We start from the raw sequence: 22,463 nt of genomic DNA on the forward strand, positions 1-22,463 counted from the left end.
TACCTTTAAGTGTGATTCTGTTTTATGGTCTTTTTTTCCCCGCTGACTGAGGCAAACCATATCCCTTGTTTCTTCCTGAAGTTTACACCATCCATATACTCTGTTGACACACACACTTCATCTTTTTTTTAGAGAGATGAATGAAAATCAAATCATAGGCTTCGGGTATCTACCAGCTCATGGGAAGAGGGAGCCTAAAAAAAAGCCTTATTTTAAAACTCATTGACACAAGATTCCACAGCTTGGTCCATGCAGCCAGTTGATTGCAGGTTCGCTAGAAGGCCTTCCAGGCTGCTGAATAAAGCCCATATGCTCTTTTTCTGGAGGGAGCCTGAGGCTTCAGTATCCTAGACTTGAGGAATTGCCTTGTACAAAGTCCCTCAAGAAATACTTGTTTATTAGTGCAGTGCTGCTTTGCTCTGAAATTCTGGTTTTATTAGTTTCCCCCTTTCAGTTGATGTATGTTTCTTACCTGCTCCCTTTTCTTCTTTCTTATTTAGTACCCACTCTTAAGTATTTATCTCCAGGCATAAGTACCAAGAGGGGCTTCATTTGGAGGGCAGCAATGTAACAGTCACAGCAGGATTCATTTATCACTGTGCTTGGTACAGGGGAGGGTGGCAGAAACGACAGTCGACCTGCCTTAGCTTAATCTACTGGTAAACTCAGGTAACTGAAGTGCTGGAGAGCAACTGCAGGAGCATGGTGTCTGGGAACAGGGCAGTGGGATGACTCACCCATGGCTCAAGGCTAAGGCCACACAGCACACCACATCTCTGCAGCTTCTGCCTCTGATCTGTAGTGACCACTAGGGTGGGCCAAGTGAAGACCTCAGGACCTCCAACAAACCACTTCTCTTGCACAGCCTTTCCTGGAAAATGAAGAACATAGAAATACCTACCACAAAGGCCTGTGGCAAGGGCTAAGATGTCAGAGGGCCAAGCACAGTGCTCAGTGAGCCTTGGCCTCTCTACAAGATATAATGGCCCAATAAAATAATAATATGCTATCAGGAACACATCCATTGCAAAGTCTTCATTTTGTTTTTGAAGACTTCTCTACTTAAATTTTCTGGTGCCATTTTCTAGTGGGTTTTCTCATTATTTCCTCAGCTTAAGCTGCCCTCCACCTTTTTTTTTTACCTTTTTAAAAATAAGCTTTTATAGGAAGTTTGCAGAGAAAGTTCCGAGTTCCCATATACTCTGCACAGTTTCTCCTATTACTAGCATCTTACATTAGTATGGTACCTTTGTTATAATTAATGAACCAATATTGATACACTATTAACTAATGCCCACACTTCATTGAAACTTCCTTAGTTTTCACTTAATATCTTTTTTCTGTTTCAGGATCCCATTAGTCTTCCCAGGATAAGCTGCCTGTTTTTCATCTTACCTTTACAACCTCTGTGGCTAACTCAGCTATAAAATTAATCAGTATTTTAGAATTTTATCCTTTTTTTTTTTAATAGAAACTGGCATAGAAATCTAAAATTCTGCATTGCAGCACTCCTTGTGTAAGTAAAATGGCCCAGTCTTTGATTTGAAATAGGAGCTCATAACATACAAGCTGCAAGCAACTGGTCTCTTCATATATACAGTCCTGCCTAAGATTGGGTGAGGGTCAAGTGAGATCATAGGAAGGGACATGGTAAAGTATTACTTCAAGTAATGACTAGGAGAGGATCTTATCTGTTAAAGACATAAGTCTCAAGACCTTTTGAGAAGCAACTACAGTTGATCCTTGAACAACCTGTGGATTCAACTAACTGCAGATCATGTAGTACTTACTATAGTACGTATTTATTGAAAACAGTTTACATATAAGTGGACCTGTGCAGTTCAGACCTGTGTTTGGGTGACCTGTACTAACAGTACAGTTTAGGGTGCTCAGTTAATAGTGATGCCCTTTCATATTACCCAGAAAGTTGCTTTTTGAAACATTCCTCAGAGTCTGTGGCCCACCTGATCAATCCTCTCTACCTTTGGAAAGGAAAGGATTCCCTCTAAACTTTTCCAGGATCCATTTGGATCTGTGGCTTACCTGGTGTGTGGGCACTGGGAGGAATCACGTTAACTATCACTGCCCATCCTCTGTTGCTTTGCTATCTGTAGTAAATGGCAGTGAAAATACACATTGTTGTATCTGACATGAGATATATATACCCTAACCATCAGGTGACTTGATGTTTCCCAGCTGTCCAGCTGTAAAGTCTCTGCCTGTGTACCCTTATGTCTGGAAGGAGACTGTCAAATTCTGGGGTGTGAGGCTTGATGTCTAGTTATCTTGTCCTGGCTCTCATTCTTGACTAGTTTAGGGATACCTTTCAGTTTTATAGGTATAAGAGTAAACACAGTTCTTAAGAGGCAAGAGTTTTAGAACTTAAACTGATTTGTGGTGGTATGGAAATTGCTTCCTTCAACAAATAAGTACATGCTAAAAAAAAAATCTCTGCCCTCATGGATATTATACATACACACACACTCTCTCTCTCTCTCAAGAAACAGAACCTTGCCTGGCTTGCTTTTCATTAAAATAAATAGCCAGGGAACCTACTGATTTAAATGAAAAGCAAGCCAGGCAAGTTCTTTCCTTCCCAAAGTTTACTCTGTCCCTTCCAAGTTATGACTCCCACGGCAAGGGGTGGCATTATTGAGTGCCTTTCTAACTGGTTTGGAAGGGTTTTTTTTTTCACACTGCCAGCTGTAGAGGTAGAGTCCTTTGCATGTGCTCCTATCAGAGGTGAGCCTGAAGCCTTGCTCATAGGCAAGAGTATCAGCTGAGGACGTGGGTTAACAAAGACTACATCACCTGAACAGATTCCCTTGGAAATCAAATAGAAAGTAAAAGTTGAGACTATTAAGCTCCCATTAGATGGAGCTAATTCTTATCTGTTCTAGACCTGGGCATGTGAATTGGAGCTTTTTTCCTTGACAGACAAGGTTGCCTCTTTAGAACATAACCCAGGTAGTCACAGCCCAAGTCCCATCCTTCTTTCCCAACCTAGTAAAGTAGGCCAGTAAACCAAAATAACCGTTAATATGGCCCTTCAACCTATTTACCTGGGAGAAAGATGCTGTTAGGGGCCTGAGGCAGGTCTTGGTCCACCCCTGCTTTATTAAGAATGTTTATCCCTAGTAGTTATGAACTCCCTCTTGAGTTCCTCAGTGTAGGGATCTGCACTGTGGGGATGACTCCTACTTTCATCTTTATTGGAGGATTCTGTAGACAAACTAAAGTCTGTAGAAGTACCTGGCACTTAGCTGCTATTTCTTCATTTCTGCCCTACTTACCCTTTGAGGCCACGCTCGGAAGATAAGAAATGTTTCAACTAAAATTTACTTAAAAAAATGACCCATAATCATCCCACCAGACCAGCCTCCAGTCCCAAAGCTGCAAAAGGGTGGACCTAATGTGTGACTTGGCACACATTAGGTGCCAGCATATCAGTAGATATGTTGACAGAACAAATGGCAGCAGGCACTGATCAATGCAGCACAAATTAAATGCCAGGCTGTTCTGGACACGGGGGAGAAGCAGGATGGGGCAAAGGGGTCAGCATGTGGCCAGCCTTGGAATCCCTACAGCTAGAGGTCTGGGACTCGCGAAGGCTGTAGGTATGCTGCTTTCTCCATGAACATGGCCTTTGCTCTAGTAGTGGCTGCCTGCAGGTGGCTTGCCTTGGAGTCTCACACTGTAAACTGACTATAGAACCCTATCACTCGGTGTGAATTTTGGGCCCCAGACGATTGGAAACATTTGGGCTCCGGCCAACACTTACAGCCCTCATTTCCCTCAAACCAGCTGTTTTCAACTTCTCAGGTGGTGAGAATGACTCATGTATCCTTCTACCTTTGTGCTTACCAAGTTTTTTTTATGACTATGTTCTACTTTTATAACAAAAAACCAGAAAGCTGCTAATTAAAAAGTCTCCCTAGAGGATTCAGGGCTTGGACCCTTGGGAGGTCCACCTTTGTTTTGTGCTCTTGGCCTCCTGCCCAGGCCTGTGCATGTACTGCCAGAGGTTACCTGGAAAGCAGTTCCCAGTGTTTGGCTCCAGTCTTTGGTACTTACGTTGTTGCTCTTATAGCCTGATCCCTCAAACCTAGTCTTGAGAAGGTGCCATGGTGACTGTGGTCTGTTCTCAAGCTGCTCTGTGCACAACACCCAGCGCCTGTCAAAGGACCAATGTATAAGGGCTAACAAAAGCTTTAGGAACTTTCTCCCTGAGAGATGGTATTATCAACTCACCACCAGGCCCCAGGACTGCCCTCACTGATCTTTCTGGCTTGCAAAAGGTCTCTTGTACCCACCCCTGGGATTGACACTGTCTTCATTCTAAAGGCAGCTTTCCAGCTGACGTTCCAGGGAGTCTCCACCTGAAACCACAGCCTTATGTGCTCATGCAGGTACAGTCCTGTGACCAAGGCCCATTACAATACAGCGAGGTTACCAATCTACATTTTCTTCAGATCTCTTTTAAAAATTTTATTTATTATTTTTACTTATTGGCTGCATTGGGTCTTCGTTGCTGTGTGCGGGCTTTCTGTAGTTGCTGAGAGCGGGGGCTACTCTTTGTTGTTGTGCGCAGGCTTCTCATTGCGGTAGCTTCTTCTGTTGCAGAGTATGGGCTCTAGGCGTGCAGGCTTCAATAGTTGCAACACGTGGGCTCAGTAGTTGTGGCTCGCGGGCCTAGTTGCTCTGTGGCATGTGGGATCTTCCTTGACCAGGGCTCGAACCCGTGTCCCCTGCATTGGCAGATGGATTCTTAACCACTGTGCCACCAGGGAAGCCCTATATTTTCTTTGGAGGCAATATTCTAAGTGTTTAGCTGAAGCTGAAGACATGGGCTGAAGTCTCTGGATTCTTTCCTATTCTCTGCCCAGGGATGGTTATCAGGACAAGAAGCTTCCTGTTCCTGTTGTCTCTGTACTAGCACCAACATAAAAACATAAAACAAAATACATAAAATCTCCCAACTGAGTTTTGTAGAATAACTTTAAGCAGTGGCCAGCCAAAGAGCTGCAAACGTCTCTGCATTTGACATTCTTCTGTTCAAGAGTGCTGCTAGCCCAGTTCAGCTGGTGGGCTGCAGTATTCTTGGCACAAGGCCTTGTTTGCAAAGGGGGAAGGGAAGAGGGCTTCAGACAGGAAGCAGCATTAAGAGGTCTGCCTTAAATGCGCTTATGTTTGCACTGTGGCAGCCCTCAAGACACCACAGAAGCCCTCTTGCATTCCAGGAAGAATGACAACTCAGTGGTTCAGGGTGATGGAACCTGAGGGGAATCCTTTCAGAGAGACGCCCTGGTCTCCTCTAGACAAGTTCCTAACCCAGTGGCACATTAAAGATCCCAGTCTTCCAGGTAAGACTTTAGATCAGCTGTAATATCCCCATGAAAGACTACAGAAGCATCACCCTTGTAACCAAACCAAGACCTCTAACCAGCCAAAAGGTTATTTGCTTTTACTCAGCAGAATATACACAATATTTTTAGAGTCTTCCCAAACAGGATTCCAGAAGTCACTGGTAAACAAAAGCATCCTGTGGCCAAGCTTTAGCACTAAGTCACTGGCAGAGTTCCTGACAGTCCATGCAGACTTGTAACCCAAGCCTGAGTCCTCCATATGCCAAAGAGGAAACCTGGAGCCTTTCCTTCCAGGGCTCTTGATTTCAACCACCAAGGAACTAATGTTGCTGAGCTAAGAGAGATTTGTAAAGGGCACATCTCATTCATCTTTTGGGCCCAACTTAAAAAAAGCCCTAGTCCATGCAATGAACAGGAAACTTAAAAACCTCAGAATATTATTGACACAAATGTTTTAAAAAGCTGTAGTGATGGTGGGGAGAAATTACTGAAAGAATGGCACACACATCTGTGTTTCTAATATATCTTTGTGCTGTACATCGTATACTAGAACAAGATAACTAAAATTTCCCCTTATCAGACAACAGTTTAGTTTTTCCCTAACTAGATGGGAACTGAAGTAACAGGGCTACCATCTTTGCCGAAGGCCCCTGTCCTATGGACAATATCATTTAGCTTTAATAGCTTTCCACTTATTGACTTTTCTATTTGCATACATAATTGCCACATACCAGATTCCTTTGGGAATTTGCACTGCTGAATGCAGTAGAAAGAAATTGTAATAAGCACCACCAAGACCTAAAAATTTGATTTCTCTCAAAACCTGGAAGAACTGAGGTTACCTTAGACATAACTCTAAATTGTGCTTTGAGCCCCAAGCTTCTCTTTTTTAAAAGAGTACTAAATGAATAAATTAAGACAGGTACCTTAATTACTGGACACGCAACAGACTGTTACTAAATAAGCCACCTTCAATAGATTTCTTCTCCACTACCTTCCACCTACACGAGGAAGAATTTTTAGATCAGTTCCAGAAGTTATTCATATACATGGAACTTCTTAATTTTGGGGTGTGTATGTCTGTACAGACCCAAGGATATTTCTACGAAGGGGAAAAAATTTGGTCTATAAGTCAAGAGTGCTTTCTATCAGATACCAGAAAGTGTTCCTATATCCAGACTTTACTTGTTTACGTTAAAAAAAAAAAAAAAAGGTGGAAAATTGTGAAAACTTCTTCAATGGATAGATACAAGTCTATATAAAACTCTGAATCAACTTATGAATTTTCACAAATTGGGATGAATATTTAAGTTCAGCAGAATTTTTAAAACTAAACTCAATCCCTTAATATCTCTTAAGGGATAGTAGTTATTGGCTAAAAGACCCAACTGCCTGCGTTCAGATCCCAGCTCTGTCACAAACTAGCTGGTTGACCTTGAGAAAGTCACTTGATCTGTACCAAGTTTCCTCATCTGTGATACAGTAGTACCCACCTCATAAGATTACTCTGAGTTTGAAATGTGATCATGTTAAAGTGCTTAGAATAGTGCCTTGTACAGAATTATATGTTAGAAGTATTGTTACAGAGGAACTGCACATCACAAATGCACTTTAACATGAACCCAACTTTGTACCAAAATAAATTAGTTCTAGCCTCTTGCCATATCATACATTTATAAAATTTATGTAGTAAATTTTAAAGCAAACATTCTTTGTATGACATGACTTTGTAAACTGAAGTACATCTGGTATTCAACCAAAGAAACAGGAATCTGTTCCAAGGCTGAAGGAAAAAACTGTGAAGAGTAGCTGAGAAATGGAACATTGCTAAGAATTTTCTCCAATAGGAATGGGACTAGGTATGAGTTTTATGCATGTGTTGAATTTAGGAGAGCTCATTAACTCCCTGCAAAGTAAGATGTAACTTCCTTATAATTATCTTCCAGTACTTGAAATGTTTCAGTTTTAAATAGGGGAAGGAAAACAGGTTAAGGATAAAAATAGATTTTGGCGCAGTATCCAAATAGCATTTAATGAAATAAGAGGGGAGACTATCATAGCTACTGCATATTTAATCTAAGAGTCAATCACTGGAGTAAAAAACTGTTTTAGAGCTGAATATAAAAGTATCACACATTTGATATGACCAAAAAGAACCTTTAAATAAACCATCTTTTTTTTGGGTGGGGAGGGGGCATAATTCCAGTGAGTGAACTCTCAAGTGTATCAAAAGTTCCCTAAGTTCATACTTACCCCAAATTTCCCAAGTATTAACTTTTAAGGGAAACATCAGCACTTACCCTTCCCAAATTTTGCTTAATAAATAGAACCTACAGATATTGCCATCCTACAGTTTTCCAGCAGAGAAGAAATTAGTCTTCCAATAGAACAGAGGCTATTAGCTTACTAAGCTAGTATGAATGTGCAAGAAACTCTTGGGGTTAATGTAATAGCTGTTTTAACTACTAGAAAGACTACACAGGTGGTTCAACAGAATTTACTTGTATATTTTCCATTTTCTATACTATTTGAAGGCATAGGATAGCTTTGTATTAGCTTTCTACAATACTGTGTTTTAAGTTTATCCAATAAACTGAAATGCAGTACAACTTTTATACAATTTAGGAGATTAAAAAAAAATATCTCCACAAGAGAAAGCAACTCAGCAGGCCCTGGTATTAAAACATTTTCCCAGAGTAAACAAATAGGCAACTGCATTAAAAGGCAGTTTTCAAATATTTAAATTACACCAAGATTCCTTCCAAATATCTGCCTTATTCAAACCAATGCAACAAATTCTTATTTATTGTTAATAGTGGGGCATGGGTTTTTGGTAAATGTTAATGGTTTTACTTGTTTCATTATCAAAAATCTTTTAAAGTGCTATCAAGCAGCAAAATAAGTTGCATCAGCTCTCTGCTCACGGTAGAAGTGCCAATTCCTCAGAGGTGCCAATTCCTCGTGGTAGAGGTGCCAATTGTGAAATCCCAAAAGGTACAGTTGAACAGTAAGTAGTGCATGAAGAAACAGTAACAAGTGGCCTAAATATAGAGCTGGAGAGAATCAAACCAGTTATGTCTATAATTGCTCAACTGAAACTAATATAGATACATTCAAAATAAAGTTTTGGATTATAACTGGTATTTAGAATCAAATTTGAAGAATTTCTTGATAAAATATAAATGTGTTCTTTTGAAATTAAAAATGAACCTATCAATTGATGAAGAGCTAGAGACTTATTAACCCCTCCTACTCAGATAAGGAAATAAGTGACAAAGTCTCTTGCACTGAAGTTATGTATTTTAACAGCTTTACATGTAATATTCATATATAAAAAACTTTAAGTGCTTTTCTCCAATTTAAAAATCTAAAGAATTCAAAAATAAGGCATTCAATATTTGAAAAAAGTACAGATTTACAAAATGTGTATATTCTGTAATGAAAACTCCACACCAACATTATACACTTGGAAAAAAATACAAACAGGATATATTACAAATTTATGTAAGCAATAACTTAGTTCACACCATGCAATAAAAAGTACATTAATCAAGATACACAAGCTTTTGTAGGTTCTAAACTGAAGGACGTTTTTTTCTGCAGAATCCTTAAAACCTGTGGCACTTAAAATTTGTTAGCCTTTCTACTGAGAGGTAAATTATACACAACAATGATGAAAAAGATTAACAGACCAGTTGTCTATTATGAATCATTCCAGCTTTGTTCAACAATGGCCGAAACTCTTTTCTCATATTCTCGTTTGTTTTCCTGATAAAGCTGTGCTGCCTGGCTATTGGCTGGACTATTTGGATTCGGTTCATCCAGCAGAGACTAGAAGGAGAAGAAAAAACGTATTTGTAGAGTTATTCTTTATATTAACATGGGTCAGATATGGAGCTCAGAAGTTGTACAAAACAACAGAAATCATTCAATGATGAAAGACAGAAATTAGTATGTCTCACATATTTTTAGATCTAAGTATTTTCAGAAATGGTTTGATAAATACAGTAAGAAGTTTCCTGATGCTACAGAACTTAAGTTTTCAAAACAGAGAGCTCTCAATTGCCTTAAGACCTCTAATTTCAAAGGAATTAGAAGAGAACAATATTCTTCAGCATATGGAGACATTAACCAGGAAATAAACTTGATTTGGTTAATATACAGTATCTATAAAATAGCTTAGCAACTAACATTTTCCAAAGTTAAACTCTATTATTGTGATAAGTCTGCAAATTTCTGAAAGTAAGTTGGGTAGTGTACCTTGTTTCCTTTAATCAACAAAACATGTACCTAGCAGCAAGGGAATGAAATAGGAAGGCTGAAAACACTTTTTATAAGATGATCCAAATTAAAGCAGAAATGCGACAGAAAAAAACTTTAAAAGCGCCATAAACTAAAATGTTACTTCTGCTCCTCTCAAATCCATGTAACTAAAACATCACCCACCCCAACCCTCCCCAGATCTGTCATTCAAGGTCAACTCTGAAATATTCTGCCAGAGTGCTTTGGTGAATAGTTACATTTGTTTAAAACAGAATTTCTTGGATGGGGCAAACATACTCAGTGCTTCTCTGCACCTGGCAGTTTCTTGAGGTCTCTATGTTTTTTCTAAACAATCATCTTTATCTCTCCCCAAGATGATTTTTCATTCTTCTCCATAACCTCTGGCTATGCTTTGTGGGCCCGAATAATACTTGACCTGTGAGGGAATTCCCTGGTGGTGCAGTGGTTAGGATTCTGCAGGGTGCATGGGTTCAATCCCTGGTGGGGGAGTAAGATCCTGCAAGCCGTGCAGTGTGGCCAAAAACTCCCCCACCCAAAACAAACCACTTGACCTGTCAGAATACTTTATACTTAAATTTAATCAGGAAAATGACTGTAGATTTGATCCAATGTGGTCACTAATGAAAAAGCAGAGTGGATGTATAAAAATCACAAGGGTTTTGTCCAGGCTCTGACACTGGATACTTTAGTGTTGGGAAGATTAGTTTGCTCACTTGGCCTTAACTTGATACTGAAAAAGCCAATTATATCCCATAGAATCTTGAAAAATTAAGATGCATCCTAACACATGCTTACCTGAATTGATGTTAAGATAGAAGATACATCGTATGTTGGACTCCATCTATTCTGAAGGATATCTAAACATATGCTACCATCAGCATACACTGCAAAGACAACACTAAAATTGGTTACACATTAACTTTGTCATATCTAATAATTAAAGAGAAATTTTTACCACGAACAGAATGCTTGGCTCAGTCAGAAATCTTGAACATGAGTCAATAACTAGAACTTTTTGTCTCACAGAAAAATCAGTCTTAAACGAAGGACTCTTAATCCTCCTTTTGATCAGGAGGCTGAGTAAGAGTTAAATTTTTCATCACATACCACATAGCAAATCTGTTTAAATTCATTCCACATTTCTAAATATTCCTAAATAAAGTTCTTGGGGAGGAGGAGAAGCTAATTTGTTGACATAGCAATTCCACTCTAAAAGTAATAATCATGGACATGCACATTTTATTTATAGGATGTTCACTATAACACTCTACAGAGGTAAAAAATTGAAAACTACCTGTGGTCCACAGTGAGGGGACTGGCTAAACAATGGTACATTATTAATGGTACCATTACTGCCACCAGAAATGATATACATCTACCATATGTTAATGTAGAACAATACCCTCAATATATTACATTAATAAGTTTCCAATTACTTATATAGGATAATACTTTTTTTTTTTGCAAAGAATTATTTACAAATATTTTCATTTGAAGTATATGCAGTCACAAAAACATTTGTAAGATGAAATGCCAAAATGTAGATATCTGGAAATAGCAGTGATTACTGTTTTAAAGTCTAACATTTGAGAGGCTTTCCCCCACCTTGAACTGATTATGTGAAAATACAAAGAACATAATCTATTATCCACTTGCCGGATTATGTCTCTGTACAATAAATTTCCAAAAGTAGAAATGCTATGTTGACAAAGGATAAATGCATTTAAATGTTATAGATACTGCCAAATTGTGGAAAGCTTCACAGAACAGGCCAGATCACTCTGCATCGACAGGAATAAGTGAGGCCTTTTTGGGGAGAGGCAGCAAATTACACTTAAATACTGTCATTCCTTAGAGCTCTATCCTGGCTTCTCTTCCTTCTTACTTTTTACATACGCTCTAGGCAATATTATTCATGGCCTCAATTACTGTTTATGTGCTAGGTACTTCCAATTGTTAGTGCTAGACCAGATTTAACTCTCAGTTTTAAAGCAACACAGTCAACCACTTACTGTGTATCCCATAAGAACATCAAACTTAGCAACTCTAAAGCAAAAATCATCACCTCTGTAAAACCCATAAAAGTGTAAAATGATTTTAAAGTTGTGAACTAGTAACTATTTTTAAGAAGTAATCCAAAAGTAAACTAGAAACTGAATATGCATCCATTGATGAATGAACAAAATGTAATCTATCCATACAATGGATTATCATTCAGCAATAAAAGGAAATGAAGTACAGGTATGTGTTGCAACACAGATGAACCTGAAAACTATGCCAACTCCAAGAAATCAATCATAAAGGACCACATATATTATATGATTCCATATGTCCAGAGTAAGCAAATCTATAGAGGGAGAACAAATCAGTGGTTCCCTATGTCTGGGAGGCAGGGGAATGGGGATGGGAAGTGACTGCAAACAGGCACAGGATTTTTTGGGGAGGGTGATAAAAATGTTCTAAAATTGATTATGGTGATGGCTACACAACACAGTGAAGATACTGAAAACCACTGAATTGTACAACTTAAATGGGTGAGTAGCATAGTATGAGACTCTTTTAACAAAGATGTTTATAAAAAAGCAAACTAGGAAGTTAGCTAAATACTGATAGTGGAAAAAAGGGAAACCATGCTACTGATATGAAGGGATAAAAAAATAATCAAATACACTGTTTCCTTATAAATTTGTTAAGGCTGAAAACCCTACACCTATACACATATACCCCTTGCACATTCCACATTCCACTTTTCTACCTTGATTTACAGAGCTCCCTTACTACAATTTGGGTTGATTCAATACAAGTCTAAGTTAGAAAAAGCTAGAGTAGAATAAATGACAATAAGTGACTTGGGAATTTCCTCAAAACAGAAACAGAAAATGAAATTATAGCTGCCTTGCCTTTGGGTAGGGGAAGACCTTGAAAGAAAAAGCAACTTCACAGCAATAAAGCACAAAGGCTAAATACTGGGAAGTCACCTTGATTCCAGACACACAAACACAGCCCTCCTCTGAGTAGGGAGCTCCCTATCTGCCTGCAGCTATCTAACAGTCTGCAGTACTAGACTCGATGCACAATCAAGAGGACCTCTAACAATGTTCCTCCTGAAAGCAGGTTAACTGATGGGGAAGACCACATTTAAATGTGCAAAGGATATAAAAAGGAAAAAGAACTTAAATATTATGGAAAATAAGTCTTTCATACAGTAATTTATACTCCAGGAATACAAACTTATTACAAGTAAAGAGCAATAAGTCAGGGAAGAGCACATTTAATTACAAAAGAGTCTCTTAGCAGTCATTTATGGAAAACAGTAATAAATTTCTAAAAGTAAAAACAGGAACAAGAGGAAAAAAATGGAAAACTGTATTTTAAAAAAAGCCTTAAAAACATACAAACCTTTGACTGAGTAATCCCACTTCTAAAAACCCATTCATGGGTATTTGAGAAAATTTATTTTCAAGAAAAATGTGCTGTTTAAAACTGTAAACAATTAAAAATCACCAACTGGACAATGATTAAATAATAGTAAACTCATATAACAGAACATTTTGCAGACATTAAGAATGATACAGGGAATTCCCTGGCGGTCCAGTAGTTAGGACTCCAAGCTCTCACTGCCGTGGGCCTGGGTTCCATCCCTCGTCAGGGAACTAAGATCCCACAAGCCACATAGTGCAGCCAAAGGGGAAAAAAAAAGATACAAAAGAATATTTAATAAGGGAAAATGTTCATGTTATATATAAATTACTTAACTTTACATACAACATGACCTCAATTTTGCACATTTATTTGTATTTTTTACAAGCTATATTTTAAGCTACAAATTCTTTTTAGTATCTTTCACATTTCAACAAATAAATATTACTTTAAAATCAGAAGTTATTAAAACAAAACTTTACTTCAAATCTGGAAGCTTGATAAGATTCCAGACTACAAAAGTATGGTTAATACTGACACGGAAGCAACATCTAGAAGTGGGCCCTACTAATGAGAAGTATGGGCAAAACCTAAAAGGATGAAACTCTTTTTTCCTATCATTTGCAAAGCCTAATAAAATTGCTACTTACCATTTGGATGAAACATTTTGGACAAAAACCTAACAGTTGGCGGTTTATTTGGATATTCTTCAGAAAATTCTATTACTAGTTTAAAAGTACCTAGATAGAAAACAAACCAAAATAAAGTAAAGACAAGCATAACTTTTCTATCTCTTCATCAATGAATTCCCAACCCCATGCTGGCTTTTGCACAACCACACAAAAACTGGTGTCAATTTTGGTTCAGCACATAAAACATACCAAGTATAGTTCTATTTATGTACTAAGATATAGCACTGACAAGCACTTGGGGGTACAAGCATGTACATGTGCTACTGGTGGGAACGTTAACTATCATATTCTTGGAAGGCAATTTTGTCCTAGCTGCCAAAATTTTAAATGCACACTTGAGGAACTACAAATAATTTACTGTAACTTAGAAGAGGGTGCCAAATGATTCTGTGAGGGGCTAACCACCATATGATAGAGGACTCACATTGGAGGCATGACCACTAATGTGAAAAGTGTTCTGTCCCCATCACTTAAGTATGCCAAGAGTCAGTAAACATTAGTGCAATTGCCTACTGTTGGTTATAGACCAATACAGTACATTTTGGTCAGTCTAAATCATTATCTATGGTCAAAAGAGACAGGCATTTAAAAAAAATATGCATTTATAACAATGTCATTCTGTTCAGAGTGTATAAAGAAGAGCTCTCAACTAAAATTCTAAATCTATTCAGCAGAAACAAACACCATCAATAGTTTTGTGTTTATCTTTCTAGACTCCTTTTGCATAGTCCTTTTATTTTGAGGAAATCTACCTGAAGGTTGCATAGGTACTCCAACCACAACACTTTGAGCATACTCAGTAAGTTGAGACTTATTCCTAATGAAGTCAATAAAAGTTTAAACCATTCCAGATGTCTCCACAGCTTCTTTCCTTATTTCCTCAATGCAGTTAAAAACAAACAATACAAAAACCCTTTCTCAACCTAAATTCTAAACTCATGACTTCAGTCTACCAAGATCAGAGCCATGTATTTAGTAAAATATTTAATATTTTATTTTCATTGGTCATATATTCAGTATATAACCTCTACCTCTTTACATTTTTTGTTGTTTGGAAATTTGGGGTTAGGGAGGCCAAAGATACAAACAAAATTAAAGGTGATATTTAATTCACATTCTGATATATTAATAGAGGTTCTATGAAATGTACAGTCCATTAGCAAAGATAGCCTTATACCTAATTATATATTTTTACAGTTTAATTTTAACTTTCTTTAATTATTAAAATATACAGTGTAAGCATTTCAGGCAAACACAAACATGAAACTGCTTTTTCAAAGCTTTTTTCCTTCATATTATGTGTCTCAGGACCCCTTTATACTCTTACTCCCAACCATGCCAAGTTTCCAATGTGAAGTCACTGAATGTGAAGTTGGGAAGAGATGCATGCAACAGCATACTATTTTATGGTATTTCCACCAAGAATTAAAAATAATTTAAAAATACTGGCTCTTTAATAACCAACTTGCAAAAATTCCCCCAAATTTTAAACAACCCAGGCTCATAACTAGTATAAGCTACCTCCAGCACACCACAGGCTATAACTTTCGATATTTATTGTATTAGAAATTATAACTCAAGGAAATCTTAAAATATTTATTCATTAAAACTGTAAACTGGGCATTCCTAGGTGGCGCAGTGGTTAAGAATCTGCCTGCCAATGCAGGGGGACACGGGTTCGATCCCTGCTCCAGCAAGCTCCCACTTGCTGAAGAGCAACTAAGCCCATGTGCCACAACTATTGAGCCCATGTGCTGCAACTACTGGAGCCCACGCGCCTAGAGCCTGTGCTCTACAACAAGGGAAGCCACGGCAATAAGGAGCCCTCGAACTTCAATGAAGAGCAGCCCTCACTCACCGGAACTAAAGAAAGCCCACGCACAGCAAAAGGAGACCCAACACAGCCAATAAAATAAATAAATAAATAAATAAATAAATTTATTGTAAAAACCCAAAAAACTGTAAACTCATCACACATTAACCTAAGTAACATTTAATGAAAATACTATATTTCCCCCCACCAAATTAGTGAGAAATGTAGCACTGTTTTACCTATTTGCAAATCTCTTAAATGATTAGCTTAGCTATTTCTGCATTCAATCTGTTGGAACATGCTGTTTTGGTTGAGGTACATGAAGAAAATCAGGCCTCACATAAATATGTAAATGAAAAAGGTGAGTATTTTCATAGCGTTTTTCAGATAACTGTATATATTCTTTTTTGATATTTCACTGAAAAAATGGTAGGTTTTTAAAGGTTAGCTGCAATGTAGAACCTGAAATATTATAAACTTTCTGCATCAGTTACATTAACAACTGTTGCATAAGTGCATATATCTTTTATCCAGCCATAATTTTCTAATACATTAGCCATTTGGTAAATATTGGTTCACTGAGTTACCCAGATCTTCTAAATGTTGCCATATTTCATTATATATATACACCATCAAAAAAGAAAAAAATCACAGCACGTAATGCCACCTACTGATCTCATCAGAGAAATCTTTAAAGTATTGGGAAACCATCATTTTATCAGCATCAACAAATACTGTCAGTCACTTTCCTTGACCTAACACCTCATTTTGATAACTTTTAAGAATATGTCAACCAAATACACACTTGAATCTAAATAACCAGAGTCTGTCAGTCATTCCTTCAAGTAAAATGTTCCATGGAAAAAAGTAGTAATTCACGTTGCAACTCAAACAACTGCAGAACTGCTTTCCCTCCAGACAACCATCACACTTTGGTATGCAAATGAAGTGCTTTATGCATACTACCAACTTCATCACACAGAATATTAAAAAAGATGCATATTCAACAGTCAGAATTTAGTAATATTAATTCCCACTTTTTCATCAAGACATTTTAAACTGAAACTGGCATCTTTCAAAATGCAAAAAATACAATGACTCCCAGAAGTTTGGTACCACTGTCTTGATATGTGCCAGGGTGCTCAATTGCTTAGGGCAAGTTTTAGCCACTAATACTTTTGTACCATCAGTGCTAATGTTATTACAATGAAAAAGGCAAAAGTCTTACTATTAGTATGAGGACAGTTTTGATAACATGGAACCCCTGAAAGGGTCTCAGGGACCTTAAGGAATTTATGGACCACTCTTAAGAATCTTCTGGCAGGCTTCCCTGGTGGCGCAGTGCTTAAGAATCTGCCTGCCAATGCAGGGGACACAGGTTCCAGCCCTGGGCCAGGAAGATCCCACATGCCGTGAGCTACTAAGCCGGCGGGCCACAACTATACAGCCTGGGCTCTAGAGCCCGCGAGCCACAACTATTGACTCCACGTGCCACAACTACTGAAGCCCGCATGCCTAGAGCCCATGCTCCACAAAAGAATCCACCGCAATGAGAAGCCCGTGCACCACAACGAAGAGTAGCCTCCACTCACTGCAACTAGAGAAAGCCTGTGCAAAGCAACGAAAACCCAACCCAACACAGGCAAGGAAATAAAAAATAAATTTATTAAAAAAAAAAATCTGATATAGAGTAAAAAGCTGAACTCCTTGAGTACCTCTCTTCAATTCCTTACCCCCATCTAGAGGAAACCACTGATTAACAGTATCGTATATAACCCTTTAACCACACACACATGCATGCATGTATGCATTTAGCAAAAATGTGGTATTACAACACACATTCTGCAACTTTTTTGTCTCCTCAGACATAGGTCCAGATCTACTTTACTCTTAAGTATATAACATTCTAGAGTCTAGATATATCATAATTTGCTTAACCATTTCTCCAACTGAACATTCTGTTTAACTCCTTAAAAATACTTCTGCAATCATTGTTTGTACAAATAGCCTTGATGGGTTAATTCTGAAGCCACTGTGATTAAACCTGTTTAACAATATTTAAACATCCATGCTACAGGGACTTCCCTGGTGGCACAGTGGTAGAATCCTCCTGCCAATGCAGGGGACAAGTGTCCGATCCCTGGTCCGGGAAGATTTCCACATGCAGTCGAGCAACTAAGCCCATGTGCTACGACTACTGAACGTGCGCTCTAGAGCCCACGAGCCACAACTACTGAGCCCACATGCCACAACTATTGAAGCCCACAGGCCTAGATCCCATGCTCCACAACAAGAGAAGCCACCACAGTGAGAAGCCAGCACCGGAACGAAGAGTAGCCCCCACTCGCCACAACCAGAGAAAGCCCACACGCAACAACAAAGGCCCAAGCCAGCCAAAAAAAAAACAAAAACCAAAAAAAAAACAAAAACCAAAAAAAACCCATGCTATAATTAGGGAAACTCTAAGTATCTGGTTAAAATCAATTAGAGAAGTTCAACTATAAATATATATTAAAACAAGTTTTCCATTTTCCTGGCTCTTGGTGAAAATACTGAATTTAAGATGTAAAAGATTCTGCAGAATGCTAACTATTTATGTGTGTCAAATGCTAGCAGTTATGTGAAGCTACTGGCAGCTATGCATGCTTAAGAACAATTTCACCTCAGCACCTAATCAATACACATAAAGTTAAAAAAAGCATGATTACCCTTCTGATGTTTACCTCAGGGACACTTACTTTTAGCATGCTACAAGGCCATTTAAATTTAAACCATTCTCAACACAGACCCCACCATGTAGGCTTAGTGTTCTACAGCCAATATCAAAGTAACAGAGGGAACTAGCAATGAAGGTGATCAAGCTGATGTGGGAACAAAGTCCTCTGTAAAGTATATATTCTCAGTAGCATTATTTAGTTTTAATGTGATCTATTAACAATAGAAAATAGTTGGTGTTACGATTTCTTACTTAAAAGGAGCCTCTTAATACTACAAAAAACATATTAAGAACGACTTACCATCTTCAAAGGGTGTCCCCTCTGGTCTGAAAACAAGAAGATTTTTGATTAAAAGAAGTTTTTCATTCTGCTTTTTCCTCATTTTCAAAAGTTGAAAGAATAAACTCAAACAGAGAAAGAGGGGTTCATTCTGATAATTTGTGGAGTATTTAAGTTATTGTTAATTTAATATCACCTTAGCTCTGGATTTTTACTGATGGGTAACTTTCATTTTCAAAGTTTTCCTTTTAGGGTGGTTTTACAAAAAACAAAAACAAAAAAACTTGTCATAATTCTAGCACAAAAAGAATTCAGTTCATAAATACCAACTCTTTTATAAGTATGTGTATTCTTAAGAGAAAGAGTCTTACTTTCAATACATATGAATAAGATGGAAATTGTGACATCAAAGTGTCCTTCTTTTCGAAAGAGCAACAGCTCTTGTTCAAATAGACTAGATTTATCTGATGTCACCAAGAAAGCCAGTTTCTTTTGCCCAAAGCTTTTCCTTGCTACCATATCCCAATTACATCTTTCCTAAGCAGCAACACGAAGTTTAATTATTACTTGCAAGGCACATTCAGGATCTCAAAGAAGCATGCTAACAGCCCAAATTTAATATAATCACTTTACTTTAGAAGGGTGAACTATACTCATTTTTCAACTAGTCTTTAACATAGACTCTTACAACTGATTCAATGGCAATTCAGAATTGTTTACAAAAGTATTTCTTTAAAGTTTTAGTGCAAAACCAGTTTAAAGAGCGAAAGAAAATAAAATCCAGTTCAGAAAAACTAAAGAAAAAGCATAAGGAAATTTTAAATTAAAAAGCATATACACAACATATTCTATATGTAATATGTAAGACTGCATCTCAGAAGGCTCCATTCTGTTATTTCACACTGAGCTGTGAAACATCTTTCCTTTAAATTCTTACCATGGTGGAAGTTCTCAATATTTTTCATTCCTAGCCTTTTTACAGTTCTAGTAGAATGCAAGCATAAGCATTTGCTCAGTACATTTTCCACAAAATAACTTATCCTTCTCCTTTAGTTTCAAATATTTTTATCAAGTAAAACCCAAAGTGATTATAAAATCATAAATTTTATGTAACTGCCAAAACTCTTTTCAGAATTTTTTTTACTTTGCAGTTTCTGTAACAACTCTGATCCCTCAGCTCCCTTTCCCAGTTGTTATACACTCACTTTTCTTAAAAGAATCACCACACCTACCACTCGTGATTTCTTTCAACTCACCCAAATATAACTGCATTCCACTGCATGATGTTGTTTTCAGATGGTGCGCCACTGACACCCACAGGTGGATCCTCTTGCAATCTAGAAATTCAGAGTAGAAAGTTGAACATTAAGGCCACAAAGAAGGGCAAACAGAACAACTATGAACTGTATACCACCTACTTTGAGAAACAAACTAAATCCATTTCTTCGTTGTGCTGAGCTGGAATAAACCATAAGACTTAAAATGGCTCGGGAATCAACTCTCTTCAAATATCACCGATGTTAAGATATCTGTTCAAGAACTGACTTCAGCAATAATAACAAAGTAAAAACCTCAAGTGCAAAAAATATTTTTACTGAACCATCAATTCTGCTGTTATAAACATGCAAAGACTCTAAGTCCTAACCACAGCTACTTGTGCAACATGGCCATCAAAAAATCCTCCCCCCAAAACCAAAACAGAAAAAAACAAAAAAAAACCCCCACCCACCTCAGTGAAAACACTAAATGACTGAAAACACTTATAGCCAATTTAATTAGGAAACTAGTTTTAGGCAGTAGAGTTACTTTATCCTATTTGTTTCAATCAGCAATAGCTTTTAAAGTAATCAAAGCTTTGGTTAGGTTTTCCTTCAGTCCCTATTTTAAAAGCTCTGCACCAATACTAAGTCCACCTCAGATTATGTGACTCAATACAAAGCTACCTTCCAATATTTGTCATAATCAAATTCTTGTAACCGAAGATTCTTGGAAAACTACCAAAGGTGCCAAGTATACAACTTAGAATTAAGCAGAGAATCGCAATGAGAAACCAGGGTAACAATGGCCATGAAGTGGGAAGTTTTGTTTGAATTTCACTCATGGGAGCTAATCTGAGATCTACTGGTTTCAAGCTACAGAAAACGAATTTTGCACCAAAAAGAACATCTCCTTTAAACGACTGTCATCTCAGTAAAGAAAAAAAAAAAAAAAGCGCTACACACTTTATATAGAGAGAAAGAGAGAGACTGTCATGTGGTATGACTCTTGAAATTAGTCCCCCCCCAAAATGGCTCTTTTTAGTCAACCTCAAGTAAAACCGGCCACGATGAACAGCAGCCTTAGAGGATATGCTGCTTGAAGCCCGCCCACCAGATAAAGGCTAAATTACGAATACACTCAATGATAAACTGGCCAAAGCCCCAAACAATGGCTTCCAAGTACCTCACCTAAGGGTTTATAATGAAGTTGAGAGGTTACTTCCCGAGCGGCCAGTCTAAGTTTTTACACCAGATATTTGTCTCAGGCAGGGCGGGTCTCCCTAGAAAAACACTTTAAAATGCGCAGAGAAGTGTAATGCTAAGTTTTCTTGGTCATCTTTCTCCCCGTACCTCCAAGCACTCAATCAAAGAGAAACAAATGAAAAAAAGTCACTTCCTCCTCACCAACCCTAACACCTAACAAAACCCTACTTTACAAAAGGAGGCCCAGGGAGTATCAGGTTAGAGGCAATCTCCAAGAAGGCATTTTTCCAGGCTTTGGTGGCTATAGATAGGGCTTTATACACCAGGCCACAGAGCTGAGTTCCAGAAAGCACTGGCAGCCGGGGTTGCCAACCCGAGCCCCAGCTATCTAAGCCAGTTCTCAAGGTCCTTTCAGGCGGACGCAGGGAGAGTCGGGTTTCGGAGGATGGGTTAACCACCTCCAGCCCTCGCGCATCGGACCCCACCCTCACAGCAGACGGGGGAGGGGGGGTGTGTGGACCCAACACGGCCTCGGAGGAGACCGCAAGGCCATCGAATAAAGCTAACTGGTGCAGCTAGCGAGGGGAAAGGCTTCTGCAAGGGCTCGCTTTTAGGGCAGAGAAGGAAGGCACCGCAAGGTGCAGGAGCGGGGGCTGAGCTTTGAACGCTAGGGCGAGACATCGGGCAACTGGCCAAGTGGGCAGCAGGTAATCCTAGGACAGCCCCAAAGCCATCTTTTTACTTTTGAGGGGGAGAGAGGTGGTGAGGGGGTACCGAAATTTCTCACGTCTGACAAGTGGACAAGCAAGGACAAGAGAGTGCTAACGGGGGCCACGAAGGGACTTCCGCCTGTCCCGCTGGGCCCACAGCGGCCCTCTTAGGGTCATGAGGGGAAGGTGTCCCGGATCCACGCCCTGCAGCCGCGTAGCTTTGGGGAGGAGCCGTCATCCAGGCGAAAATGAAGGCCCTTACCGCTTGAAATCCCGCATAAGCCTCCTCCGGGCCGGGGTCGACATGCTCCCCAGCTGCCCCGCAGTCAGTCTGAAAGAAAAAAGTCCCGCGCAGCCCCCCCGCCCCCCGGCGCGGCGGCCGAATCACTGTGGGTCACCGCCGCGGCCGAGGTTGCACAAACAACCCTGCAATGACGTCTCCCTCCGCCGCCTCCAGATCCCTCCGCCCTCCGCCAGTACCATGGAGTGAGGGGTGGGGAGAAGGGGACGGGACGTAGAAGAGCTCGTTATGGGAGCCCTTCAGTAGGGACCCCATCCATTTTGGCTTCCTGAATTAATCGACCAATTGTTGTTCTCTGTGCTCAAGCTGGAGATTGTGATTAAGAAATACCGAAACCGAAACACCAACCTGTTTCCCCCTCTTTCACTAGTTTAGGCTCAACCGGGTGGGGAGAGAGGGACGCATCCGGGGCCAGAGGT

General features: G+C 38.9%; 1 protein-coding gene across 3 annotated transcripts; it reads right to left on the reverse strand.

Moving 5' to 3' along the window:
- Positions 1 to 4,473: 4,473 nt before the first annotated feature.
- UBE2B (ubiquitin conjugating enzyme E2 B) lies at positions 4,474 to 22,335 on the reverse strand. Of its 3 annotated transcripts, none has more exons than XR_009053725.1 (7): positions 22,006 to 22,335; positions 19,828 to 19,908; positions 18,593 to 18,618; positions 13,721 to 13,810; positions 10,446 to 10,534; positions 6,293 to 9,197; positions 4,474 to 4,927 (listed from the first exon to the last, which is right to left on the reverse strand). XR_009053725.1 is itself a non-coding variant. In XM_057735015.1 (6 exons), the coding sequence occupies exons 1-6, from the start codon at positions 22,047 to 22,049 to the stop codon at positions 9,069 to 9,071; spliced, it is 459 nt and encodes a 152-aa protein (XP_057590998.1). In that variant the 5' UTR covers positions 22,050 to 22,335; the 3' UTR covers positions 4,474 to 9,068. The 3 variants fall into 3 exon arrangements, 1 of the variants encoding a protein (XP_057590998.1); XR_009053724.1 differs by having other exon boundaries at positions 4,474 to 4,932; XM_057735015.1 differs by having other exon boundaries at positions 4,474 to 9,197.
- Between the last annotated feature and the right edge of the window lie 128 nt (positions 22,336 to 22,463).

Source organism: Hippopotamus amphibius, chromosome 1 (assembly GCF_030028045.1).
Source record: "Hippopotamus amphibius kiboko isolate mHipAmp2 chromosome 1, mHipAmp2.hap2, whole genome shotgun sequence".
Taxonomy (NCBI): domain Eukaryota; kingdom Metazoa; phylum Chordata; class Mammalia; order Artiodactyla; family Hippopotamidae; genus Hippopotamus; species Hippopotamus amphibius.

What these genes read in the sequence shown, in the direction of transcription:
- UBE2B (XM_057735015.1), bottom strand. Translation starts at nt 22,049, where the DNA reads ATGTCGACCCCGGCCCGGAGGAGGCTTATGCGGGATTTCAAGCG. An exon ending in TGGAATGCAGTTATATTTGG is followed by an intron (nt 18,619 to 19,827) that starts GTGAGTTGAAAG and finishes TCTTGTTTTCAG; the next exon opens with ACCAGAGGGGACACCCTTTG. An exon ending in CAAAATGTTTCATCCAAATG is followed by an intron (nt 10,535 to 13,720) that starts GTAAGTAGCAAT and finishes TTGTCTTTGCAG; the next exon opens with TGTATGCTGATGGTAGCATA.